We start from the raw sequence: 12,376 nt of genomic DNA, 5'->3' as shown, positions 1-12,376 counted from the left end.
TAATAACAATTCCAGAGCATCTATTCCTAGGACTCTACATTGTACCATTGATCTCTTATTCCTGCTAGAAATTTATGGATAAAAAGGTACAGGTGGATGTTACCAGTTGGGGTTGTGTTCCTGCACAGTCTGCCACGGGCAGCATTGATTAGATAGTGTCAAACTGTGCAGGGACACAACCACAACTGGTAACATCCATCTGCACCTAACGTACAGACCAAAAGTTTGGACACACCTTCTCATTCAAAGAGTTTTCTTTATTTTCATGACTATGAAAATTGTAGATTCACACTGAAGGCATAAAAACTATGAATTAACACATGTGGAATTATTTACATAACAAAAAAGTGTGAAACAACTGAAAATATGTCACATTCTAGGTTCTTCAAAGTAGCCACCTTTTGCGTTGATTACTGCTTTGCACACTCTTGGCATTCTCTTGATGAGCTTCTAAAGGTAGTCACCTGAAATGGTTTTCACTTCACAGGTGTGCCCTGTCAGGTTTAATAAGTGGGATTTCTTGCCTTATAAATGGGGTTGGGACCATCAGTTGCGTTGTGGAGAAGTCAGGTGGATACACAGCTGATAGTCCTACTGAATAGACTGTTAGAATTTGTATTATGGAAAGAAAAAAGCAGCTAAGTAAAGAAAAATGAGTGGCCATCATTACTTTGAGAAAGTGTCCCCAAGTGCAGTCACAAAAACCATCAAGCGCTACAAAGAAACTGGCTCACATGCGGACCGCTCCAGGGAAGGAAGACCAAGAGTCACCTCTGCTGCGGAGTATAAGTTCATCCGAGTCACCAGCCTCAGAAATCGCAGGTTAACAGCAGCTCAGATTAGAGACCAGGTCAATGCCACACAGAGTTCTAGCAGCAGACACATCTCTAGAACAACTGTTAAGAGGAGACTGTGTGAATCAGGCCTTCATGGTAGAATATCTGCTAGGAAACCACTGCTAAGGACAGGCAACAAGCAGAAGAGACTTGTTTGGGCTAAAGAACACAAGGAATGGACATTAGACCAGTGGAAATCTGTGCTTTGGTCTGATGAGTCCAAATTTAAGATCTTTGGTTCCAACCACCATGTCTTTGTGCGACGCAGAAAAGGTGAACCGGATGGACTCTACATGCCTGGTTCCCACCGTGAAGCATGAAGGAGGAGGTGTGATGGTGCTTTGCTGGTGACACTGTTGGGGATTTATTCAACATTGAAGGCATACTGAACCAGCATGGCTACCACAGCATCTTGCAGCGGCATGCTATTCAATCCGGTTTGCGTTTAGTTGGACCATCATTTATTTTTCAACAGGACAATGACCCCAAACACACCTCCAGGCTGTGTAAGGGCTATTTGACCATGAAGGAGAGTGATGGGGTGCTGCGCCAGATGACCTGGCCTCCACAGTCACTGGACCTGAACCCAATCGAGATGGTTTGGGGTGAGCTGGACCGCAGAGTGAAGGCAAAAGGGCCAACAAGTGCTAAGCATCTCTGGGAACTCCTTCAAGACTGTTGGAAGACCATTTCAGGTGACTACCTCTTGAAGCTCATCAAGAGAATGCCAAGAGTGTGCAAAGCAGTAATCAAAGCAAAAGGTGGCTACTTTGAAGAACCTAGAATATGACATATTTCCAGTTGTTTCACACTTTTTTGTTATGTATATAATTCCACATGTGTTAATTCATAGTTTTGATGCCTTCAGTGTGAATCTACAATTTTCAGTCATGAAAATAAAGAAAACTCTTTGAATGAGAAGGTGTGTCCAAACTTTTGGTCTGTACTGTATATCCATAAACTTCTAGCAAGAATAGTAGAAGATGCAGAGTCATAAGAGTAGAAGATGCAGAATTTGTATTACTTGGGGATTGCAAATAGCTACTAAAACAGACATGTGAGGAGAGGTGACAGCTCCTCTTTAAGAACTTTGGCCCCCACAGAACCCTGATCTCAACATCATCGCGACTGTCTGGGATTCCATGAAGAGACAGAAGGATTTGAGCAAGCCTACATCCACAGAGGATCTGTGGTTAGTTCTCCGAGATGTCTGAAACAACCTCCCCGCAGAGTTCCTTCAAAAACTGTCTGCAAGTGAAGGCAAAAGGGAGGGGGGGGGGGGGGGGGGGCTGGTGTCACACCAAATATTGACTTGATTTACATTTCTCTTTTTCATTCACTTTGCATTTTGTTAATTAATAAAATATATTATTATTATTACCATTAACATGTCAAGTTTTGAATGTGTTCTTACTTTGCAGCATGTGTTGCATACCTGTCACTAGTCTGGGTCTTTGTCCTCCATCCTCCCATCAGCTCCTCATGTCAAGAGTAATGGCCCCATGAGGGAACCTTCCTCAGAAACCTCCCCCCTCTCCACCCATCTACCTGTCAGCTCTCATTTCCCTTCCTTGTTATCAGTTTTTGAGCGGTCTGTTCCGATTTGTTCCCTCCTGTTGATGCTGATGGATAATCAGCCCACACTGCGGCACGCCATACTCCCACCTTTCTATTATACCAGGGAGTATTGGCCTCCTGTTCTGGTTTTACTCTAATGTACCAGAAGGCGAGTCTTGGTTGCCTTGGTCATTTACTGCTTTAAATGAAAATAACATTTAAAAGAAAAGAAAACGGCAGGCCTTCATATGATATCACTGATCTCAATGTAGATTACGTAAAATGCTCTGAACAAAGCCGTCAAGAATAGGTTTGGTGTGACCCTCTGCAGCTGCAATGTTCTTCATCAGGACAGCACAGAGTACAGACAGTCGCTCGGTAGAGTGAAGACCCCCCAAACAGATCCCCATATCCTAACTGTGACATAGAGAACAGTAAATATCCTGTAGAAGTCATGTAGGACTAACCACTCCATTATCCATGTCCTGTCACCCTCAGGCTTACCCATACTTCCCGAACAGAGACACTGTGGTCCCCCCCACAGGAACCGCTTTTCCAGGTCCATAGACGTCCCATATAGTGAGGGCCACTTGTGCACTTCTTGGTAGGTCAGCGTACTTCACCGGGAGCTTCAGCCATTCATTCCAGCTGAAAGAAAGCAAACTTTATTTATAAGGAAAACAGCAAAGGCTACATAAATTACATTTTGGAAAATCTTCCCCGTATCAATGTTCTAGTACAGATCCCTTCATATGATACGACCCTCCGAGATCAACTGCCTCTGATGGAGGAAGCCCGATACTCCTGGTAAAGGAATCCTGGATATTAATCATTGATTGGGGCAAGTGCATAGAATAACAAAAGGAGAATACTCACCTTACCAATCCCCTTCAACTCTTCATACTTCCGCGGCATCTCAATCCCTGGCTGTAGCGGTCATATGGCGACCACACTGCGGACGCTGGCAAGGCTTGTGACTGGATGCAGATTCTACACGTCATTCCAACATGACATCACTGGGACATGGTGAACAGAGAATGGCAGTGGACCAGGGAGGCGGCCGAGGGCTGTAAAGGTGTGGATTACTCCTATTCTTGCTTTATAGCATTCTAAGCTGTTTTAAACCAGCAAGCTATTCCCTTCTCCTCCATCGCCCTGTTGCTTCTTTTCAAAGTCCAAAATTCGGAATGGATAGAGCGGGTAGATGCTGGTGTGTGACATCACCAGCGGTGCCCACCTTCTCTATTCACCTACAGCGTGCTGAGGTCTATGTACTTGAGTCAACTGAAGAAAGGGGATGGCGGTACAAAAATGAGGTCCACATGTGAGGTGTGTATTTACCAGGTTTAACATTGCTCCCCCTTCGCTGCTTATTCCCTGGTCACCCACTGTGCGGGGAACTTCAGGGTGACCCGTATTCCCTGGGGGTGCCACTGCAAGGGCAACGAGGAAGAGGACAAAGGGCTACAGCTAGTGTGGCTTTCCCTTCATTCTCAGGAATCCTAGGGAGACACTATGCGGGTCATTTACAAAGACTTTAGGTCAGGTTTTTGGCATATAAAGGTCCAGCTTCACAGCGACAGGTGTGGCGCGACAAAAAAATTGGACAGCTACATAGCAACATTTGACTCGCTGAAAAAATAAATAAATCGCACAACTTTTTTCTAATGATAGTCAATGGTGTTGCAAAGTGACATGCTATGACTGCAACGCAACAGTCACCCAAAAAGTTTTTTTTGCAGCATGTCGCATTGCGATACCATTGACTTTCATAGCAGACACGCGTCACCATCTAGACCCGAAGCGTTGCAAAATTAGCGCAAATTACTTTTTGCAACATATTTATGTTTCATATGTTCTTGCTACTTTGTTTTCCATCTTGCATGACGGGACCCAGACGGATCCGTTATGCTTTCCCATAGACTTCTATTAGGACGGAAAGCAAACCGAATGCCTTATAAAGGCTTCCGTTTTGCATTTCGTCCTAATACAAGTCTATGGGCAGAAGAACAGATCCGTCCTTCCTTCTTATGGATGCCGTTATTTTCCGTTATAACCATGTTAACGCTACTAGTGTGAACGCTACTGTGAACCCACCCTAAACTGCAGAGGATGAAGCAGTTACAGAGAAAGCAGTTTCTAGGTGTAATGGTGACGCCCCTGTTGCTCCTAGAGCCTCATTTGCATATAATAAAACATCATGTTTATCAGAAATGCGGGCACATGTGAACGTGGGACCAACACAGATGCCTTCAGCTGCCAAGCGAACATGTAACAGGTCAGACGGTGTCATAGGTACAGAACTGCTGACAGATGGGTCACCGGGAAATTTACTGATAAACCAACTCAGCGGAATGTAACTCAGCGGATTTGTTGCTTGAATTTGAATAGAAAGTACTTTTAATCCATATGCAAATTACGATATGCAAATGAGTTAAGTGCACTGAGGATGGGCCCATGGCACCTCCTGTTTCCTTCGTCAGCCCCTCACTATCCTTGATTGACAGGGTCCAGGGTCCTATACAGTCTCGTCCTCTGGCCCGGTCAATGAAGGAGAGGGGAAGGCTTTGAACAACAATTCTCTCACCTGACAAAACGGTTTTTGGAAAGAGGCCATCATTGGAAAACAATAAAGGAAGGATATGAGAGCGCGAGAACATCATCTGGAGATACACGTTTGGTAAGATTTATCGCCCCTTTCAATAGCGAGTGGCGTGCTATCCAAAAACACTGGCCAGTACTCGGACAGAAGTCTTTCTATGACCCGGTCATCCTATCCACAAAGTACATGGAAGAAATCACGAAATGTACATGAGCAATTGACAAGCAGCCATTATACAGAGGATACATCAAGAGGGATATTTGGGAGGAGAGGCCGAAATGGGGATCATGTACGGCCTGCAAATATAGGATTCGTTCCACCGCTTTTTGGGACTCCTCTAAGGAAAAAGAACGTAAAATTGTACACAATATCACCTGTAATACGGAAGCTGCAATAGATTTGATCCCCTGCCCCCGTCAGCTAATTTATATTGGGATGACCGAAAGACCGCTTAAAGTACATGTCCTAGAACAGGTCAACAGGATTCAAGCTGCATCCGAGGTCCTCGAAAAGGATGCCGATGGTCTACCATCTATCCCCCGCCGCTTTCGTAAGTACCAGGTTTAAAAGTGAGAGGTATGCAAGACTAGGATCCAGGGGTGGGGGCATTAGGCAAGCATTACTACGTAAAGAAACCAAATGGATAGTATTGTCCGATACAATCCTTCCAAGGGGTCTTAGTGAACGCAATGGTTTCAAATCTTTTTTGTAAAAGCGTGAATTTTAATATATAAATGTGTAATTTTTTGGCATTGATTTTTTTGGATTCTCTTGTGTTCTTTGCACATCTAAGGCTACTTTCACACTCGCGTTTGGTGCGGATCCGTCATGGATCTGCACAGACGGATCCGTTCAGATAATACAACCGCATGCATCCGTTCACAGCGGATCCGTTTGTATTACCTGTAACATAGCCAAGATGGATCCGTCTTGAACACCGTTGAAAGTCAATGGAGGACGGATCCGTTTTTCTTTTGTGCCAGAATGTGTCATAGAAAACGGATCCGTCCCCATTGACTTACATTGTGTCAGAACGGATCCGTTTGGCTCAGTTTCATCAGACAGACACCAAAACACTGCAGGCAGCATTTTGGTGTCCGCCTCCAGAGCGGAATGGAGACAGAACGGAGGCAAACTGATGCATTCTGAGCGGATCCTTTTCCATTCAGAATGCATTAGGGCAAAACTGATCAGTTTTGGACCGCTGGTGAGAGCCCATGATGGATCTCACGAACGGAAAGACAAAACGCCAGTGTGAAAGTAGTCTATGGCGGATGAGTCATGTTGATTTTATGGATGAAGACAAACAAGCATTGAAAGTAAAAGAAAAAAAAGAAGAAAGAAAAAATAAAGAAGGAGATGAAACATGTGGTTTTAATACATCATGTGACACTTTTGGACTGACATGGGGTCTGTTAGTTTGCAGTGATGGCCAGTTCTCAGTGTTCGCCGACAAACACGTGCAATCTGCCATCTTTATTCCCAAGCCCGGCGATGCAGAGGTAAGTCCTTACCTGAGCCTGCACCGCGAGCCGCTCTGAAACACATGTGGTCACCGGGAGCAGGCAGTTCCGAGAACAGCCGCCGGGGGCCTTCATGGGGCTGTTCTCGGAACTGCCTGCTCCCGGTGACCGCATGTGTTTCAGATCGGCTCGCGGTGCAGGCTCAGGTAAGGACTTACCTCTGCATCACCGGACTTGGGAGTGAAGATGGCCATCACTGGTTGTGTGTGTGATCTCCGTGAGTATGTGGGATTGCATTTCATCCGTCTGTTGGTTGATGGATGGATTTCACTCCCACATATTTGTGTTTTATAATAATTTTTTGTCTTTTCACATTTATTTTTAATTTCTTATATACACCTTTTTTTATTACATGTTTGTTTAGGTTTTTTGACCTGCTGGTATTACACACTGGCACTTTGAGATATACCGTACTTTTTTTTATATCTCCCTATACTTCACGATTTATTTTTTTCTGAGAATTTTTGCACTTTATTGTGTGTATTGCGCAGGACACGGTTGCCCCGTGCAGTGCATACATTATATGTATTTATACTTCATATATTAATTGCCACTTTATTATATATGTGTATATTATGGGGGAATATTGCTCTTGTGTTTGAGCCTTTTCTATCACACATTTAAATCACGGTGTATTTAATCATGGCGCTTACATAATAATGTGCCAACTTGATTTAAATGGACCTTGTAATTACTTATCATGTTTAGTCTATTTGTTGATTGATTAATATATAGAGTGATCGGTAATCAGTATATTGTTCTGTATACACGTCTCCCCTCTTCTTTTTTTATTACAATCATGTGGGTGAACCTATATAGAACTATTGGGAATATGGCTTCCTAACAGTTACCTGGTTACCCGCCGTAATTCTGTACTGGAGTTACATCACATGACCTTATTATGGGCTGCGTGTTCAGCTTTCGATCACATGACTTTTCAATCACATGATCACATCTAGATACAGCCCAGTACATGCGCTGTATGACCTCATCTGGATGCGCTCCGTCACACGTGACTTTATGTGCCGCACATGCGCGGTGGTTACGTGGGGACGCGCTGAGAGATGGGGATCAGCCATCATGACGGAGTCGCGCTATTAATGGTGTGTTTCACGTGATTATTTTTATTTATTGAGTGCCCGCCTTTTCCCACTATATATACCCTGATTTTATTCAAATAATCACCTCCTGACGAAGCCTGAGGGGCAAAACACGTGTCGAGGTGCCAGTACGTGGGGTGACATCATGTCTATGGGTAGGTTGCTGTAGCCTCATATGGGCTTCTCTTTCTTAGTGGTTGTGTATTATCTATGTATTCAGCTAGAGGTAGAGTATTATTTAGAGCCTTTTATATTATCTATGTACTCAGCTCGATGTATCTGTCCTGGACTTAGACTACTTTCACACTGGCGTTTTGGCTTTCCGTTTGTGAGATCCATTCAGGGCTCTCACCAGCGGTCCAAAACGGATCAGTTTTGCCCCAATGCATTCTGAATGAAAAAGGATCTGCTCAGAATGCATCAGTTTGCCTCCGATCCGTCTCCATTCTGCTTTGGAGGCGGACACCAAAACGCTGCTTGCAGCATGTTGGTGTCCGTCTGACGAAACTGAGCCATCTGGCACAATAGAAAACGGATCCGTCTTGGCTATGTTAAAGATAATACAAACGGATCCGTCTGTGCAGATCTATGACGGATCCGCACCAAACGTGAGTGTAAAAGCAGCTTTATTGGAGTAATATTTATGTGCTCAGCTTTATATATTCAGCTCGATATATCCGATTTGGGCTTATGCTGCCCTGGTGGAGTGCAATAAGTAGGGCACTGGGATTTTCTATGTACCCAGCGTTGTATATGTAGATGATAGATTTGTCTTTGGCCTATACCCGGTCATTATGACATGAAGTGCTTTATCTGTTTAATGTGCCTCATGTCAATTTTTCTGTATAATTTTTTGTGGCGCCGTTCTCTCCTATTATTTATATCAGGCATGCTCAACCTGCGGCCCTCCAGCTGTTGTAAAACTACAACTCCCACCATGCCCTTCTGTAGGCTGATAGCTGTAGGCTGTCCAGGAATGATGGGCGTTATAGTTTAGCAACAGCTGGAGGGCCGCAGGTTGAGCATGCCTGATTTATATTATAGTAAAATGTTTTGATGAAATAAAGATTATTATATATTTTATAGTTATAGTCCCATCGATCCTTTCTTTTGGTTAAGGCTGGCAGAGGGGGCAGGAGTAGCAAGGGTGCACAGAGCAACTTGGGCCTGACCTCAGTGCACTTAACTGATAATTTGCATACGGATTAGGGCTACATTCACACGTCAGTATTTTTCTATATCCCGAATTTCAGTCCGTTTTTTGCGGATCCGTTGTTCCTGAAAATGTTTCCGTATGTCATCCGTTTTTTGCGGATCCATTGACTTGGTATTGTACCAGGATCCGATTTTGCGGATAATAATAGGACAAGTTTTATATTTTTTCGGACATGCGGAACGGAACAACGGAAACGGACAGCACACATTGTGCTGTCCGATTTTTTTCAGGACCCATTGAAAATGAATGGGTACGCAACTGGTCCAGATCTGTTCCGCAAAAAAAGGAACAGATCAGGAAAGAAACAACGGACGTGTGAATGGACCCTAAAGGTACTTTCTCCCAGACTAAGGCCTCATGCCCACGAACGTTGTTTTGGTTCGCATCCGAGCCGCAGTTTTTGCAGCTTGGATGCGGACCCGTTCACTTCAATAGGGCCGCAAAAGATGCGGACAGCACTCCGTGTGCTGTCCGCATCCGTTGCTCCGTTCCGTGGTCCGCAAAAAAAATATAACCTGTCCTATTCTTGTCCGTTTTGCAGACAAGAATAGGCAGTTATATTAATGGCTGTCCGTGCCGTTCCGCAAATTGTGGAACGCACACAGACGCCATCTGTGTTTTGCGGACCGCAAAACACACAACAGACGTGTGCATGAGGCCTAAAAGCTACAAATATCGCCAAGTGAAAGGTATCATTACATTCAGCTGAGCGAGCCCTACATTTATTAAGACCGGTGCTTTAGAAGCCGGTCTTAATAAGCCCCTGCGCTGGCGGTGGTTCCGCCGAAGTTATGAAGAGGTGTAGGCCTCTACGTAACATCGGCGAATCCAGCGCCAGTTCTAAATGTAAGACAGCTTCCGAGCCTGTTTTACATTTAGACCATTTTCTGCGCTTAGAACAGGGGTAGAAAATGAGAGGCGTGAGAGGGGAAAAGTCGCAGATTGTGGCGCAACTAACCGTTGTTCCCCCATCTGCACCCGAAAGGTGTATTTCAGTATAATAAATGACCCCCATTGCGCCTGGTGTAACAGAGAATTTCCTGGGGACTGACTCCCTTTAGATACAGAACATTAGTTGCCGCTCTTCAGTCTTATCAGTTTCGTCCACGTGATTATGATCCGATACTGATATATATCATCCGCCGAGGCATCGCACGACTCCATCATGTGAGCGGAGGAAGGGAGGTTAACAAACGTTCCCTGTGTATGAAGCCAGTCTATAGAATGCAATTACAGGCCTTTATCCATCTGACTACATCCCATAGAACATCTGATAGTCCGGAAGCTATTAGGGGCCGCATTAAAGGGATTTTACTGAATACAGTAACTTTCCTCACAGGAGCAAAATTATCAAGTAATGTAGATTACCAGACGGTCACAGAAATGGAGCCCCTCTGACATCAGGGTCCCACGCAGGACTTACTTCCATCGGGTGCTGAATGCCTTGTATGACGTCCTCACCGGAAGGGCTAATGGTTTCCCTTCTGCATAGACCTGACAGGTGACGTAGAGATCAGAACACGTGTCCTGGTACAGCCCGGAGAACTTCAGCATGGGGTCCTCCAGCACCGCCTTGTAGCTCCGCTGCTCCCGCTTCCCCTCCAGGCTTCCTCTGAGGATAAATGGAAAATAACAGCACAGGTCAGGATCTGACAGCCAAAAACATCAAGGATGGTGCAGGGAAAACAGGCAGCGCTGTGCGGGCACGCTGGAGGCAGACGACATGCTGGGTGAGAGGCAGAGGTGACATGCTGGGTGAGGGGCGGCGGGTGATATGCTGGGTTGGGAAGCAAAGGATCACATGCTGGGTGAGGGGCAGAGGTGACATGCTGGGTGAAGGGAGGCGGGTCACATGAGGGATGACATGCTGGGTGAGGGGCAGTGGAGGAATGTTGGTGGAGTGAGTGTCAGTCTTTGTGAGAGGTTTTGGGTGAAATGCTTGGATGGCAGCGGGTGACATGTTGGGTGAGGGGCAGCAGGTCAGATGCTGGGTGAGGGGCATCGGTTGATGTGCTGCATGAGGGGAGGTAGATCATATGCTAGCCGAGAGACGACGGGTTACAGGCCGGGGAAAGGAAGCAGGTCACATGCCGGGTGAGGGGCAGCGGGTAACATGCCAGGTGAGGGGCAGCGGGTAACATGCCAGGTGAGGGGCAGCGGGTAACATGCCAGGTGAGGGGCAGTGGGTAACATGCCAGGTGAGGGGCAGCGGGTCACATGCTGGGTGAAGGACAATGGGCGATATGCTGGGTGAGGGGCGCGGGTCACATGCTGGGTGACAAGCTGGGTGAGGGGCAGTGGGTCACATGCTGGGTGACAAGCTGGGTGAGGGGCAGTGGGTCACATGAGGGATGACCTGCTGAGTCAGGGGCAATGGGTCACATGCTGGGTGAGGGGTGGCGGGTCACATGCTGGCGGAAATGCTGGGTGAGGAACACTGGGTCACATGCTAGGTGAGGGGCATCGGGTAACAGGCTTATTGAGGTGCAGCGGGTGACATGCTGGGTGAGGGGCGGCAGATCACATGCTGGGTGAGGGGCGGCGGGTCACAGGCCAGGGGAAAGGAAGCAGTTCACATGCTGGGTGAGGGGCGGCAGGTCACATGCTGGGTGAGGGGCGGCAGGTCACATGCTGGGTGAGGGGCGGCAGGTCACATGCTGGGTGAGGGGCGGCAGGTCACATGCTGGGTGAGGGGCGGCAGGTCACATGCTGGGTGATGGGTGGCAGGTCACATGCTGGGTGATGGGCGGCAGGTCACATGCTGGGGGATGGGAGGCAAATCACATGCTGGGTGAGGGATAGCGGGTGGCATACTGGGTGACAAGCGAATAGTGACATGCTGGGTGACAGGAGGCAGGTGACATGCTGGGTGACAGGAGGCAGGTGACATGCTGGGTGACAGGAGGCAGCTGACAGGTGACATGCTGGGTGAGGGATGATGGGTGACGGGGGGTAACTCACATCTTGAGCTGCACACTGATGTCCAGGTCGCAGCTGTACACATAGTAAAACCTGTCGGCCTCCCCCATGGCTGCAATTGATGGTACAGTCTCCTCCCGGCTCTATGACAGGAAACTACAATAACAACAACACAGGAACCCGGCGTGACCCGGAGCCGTTCTCTCATTGGCTGCACGGTGTCAAGTACTTCCGCAAGCTCCCCCGCAACCATGACAACCCGTCACAACCCTCCAATCAGGGAGGGAGTTAAAAAAAAAATTGATGTGCCTGCGTCACTACGTGATGTGCCGCTGATTGGCACTTCCGGTCGGCTTTCTCCTGTGCAGTATAGGCGAATGACTGAGACGCCATGTTGTGTTTGGCACTCTCTTTATTATGGGTAGTGTCTGAATTCCTGTGCGCCGTGATGTCACAGGACCACGTGACTTTGCAGCAGCCGCGGGATGTACTAGCAGGATAACGTCTACCCTAATGATGTGAGCCGCATGGTTACTTTAAGAATGAGGCTTGGAATGTCACATGACCCTTTGACGTCAGAGGGCCCTGACTCCTTACGGGATATAGTGCTCTTCTAGAAAAAT

General features: G+C 46.8%; 1 protein-coding gene across 2 annotated transcripts in view; it reads right to left on the bottom strand.

Annotated features, from left to right (window-relative positions):
- PIK3C3 (phosphatidylinositol 3-kinase catalytic subunit type 3) overlaps positions 1–11,931 on the bottom strand; it is a 177,106-nt gene extending 165,175 nt beyond the window's left edge. For both annotated transcript variants that reach the window (XM_044276294.1, XM_044276295.1), the window contains exons 1-3: positions 11,796–11,931; positions 10,258–10,446; positions 2,898–3,041 (exon numbers count right to left, since the gene is read on the bottom strand). In XM_044276294.1, coding sequence (XP_044132229.1) covers positions 2,898–3,041; positions 10,258–10,446; positions 11,796–11,863 — 401 coding nt within the window. In that variant the 5' untranslated portion in view covers positions 11,864–11,931. The remainder of the gene's footprint in view (positions 1–2,897; positions 3,042–10,257; positions 10,447–11,795) is intronic.
- Positions 11,932–12,376: the final 445 nt, after the last annotated feature.

Source organism: Bufo gargarizans, chromosome 1, assembly GCF_014858855.1.
Source record: "Bufo gargarizans isolate SCDJY-AF-19 chromosome 1, ASM1485885v1, whole genome shotgun sequence".
NCBI classification, from domain to species: domain Eukaryota; kingdom Metazoa; phylum Chordata; class Amphibia; order Anura; family Bufonidae; genus Bufo; species Bufo gargarizans.
This window is presented reverse-complemented; position numbering and strand designations above follow the sequence as displayed.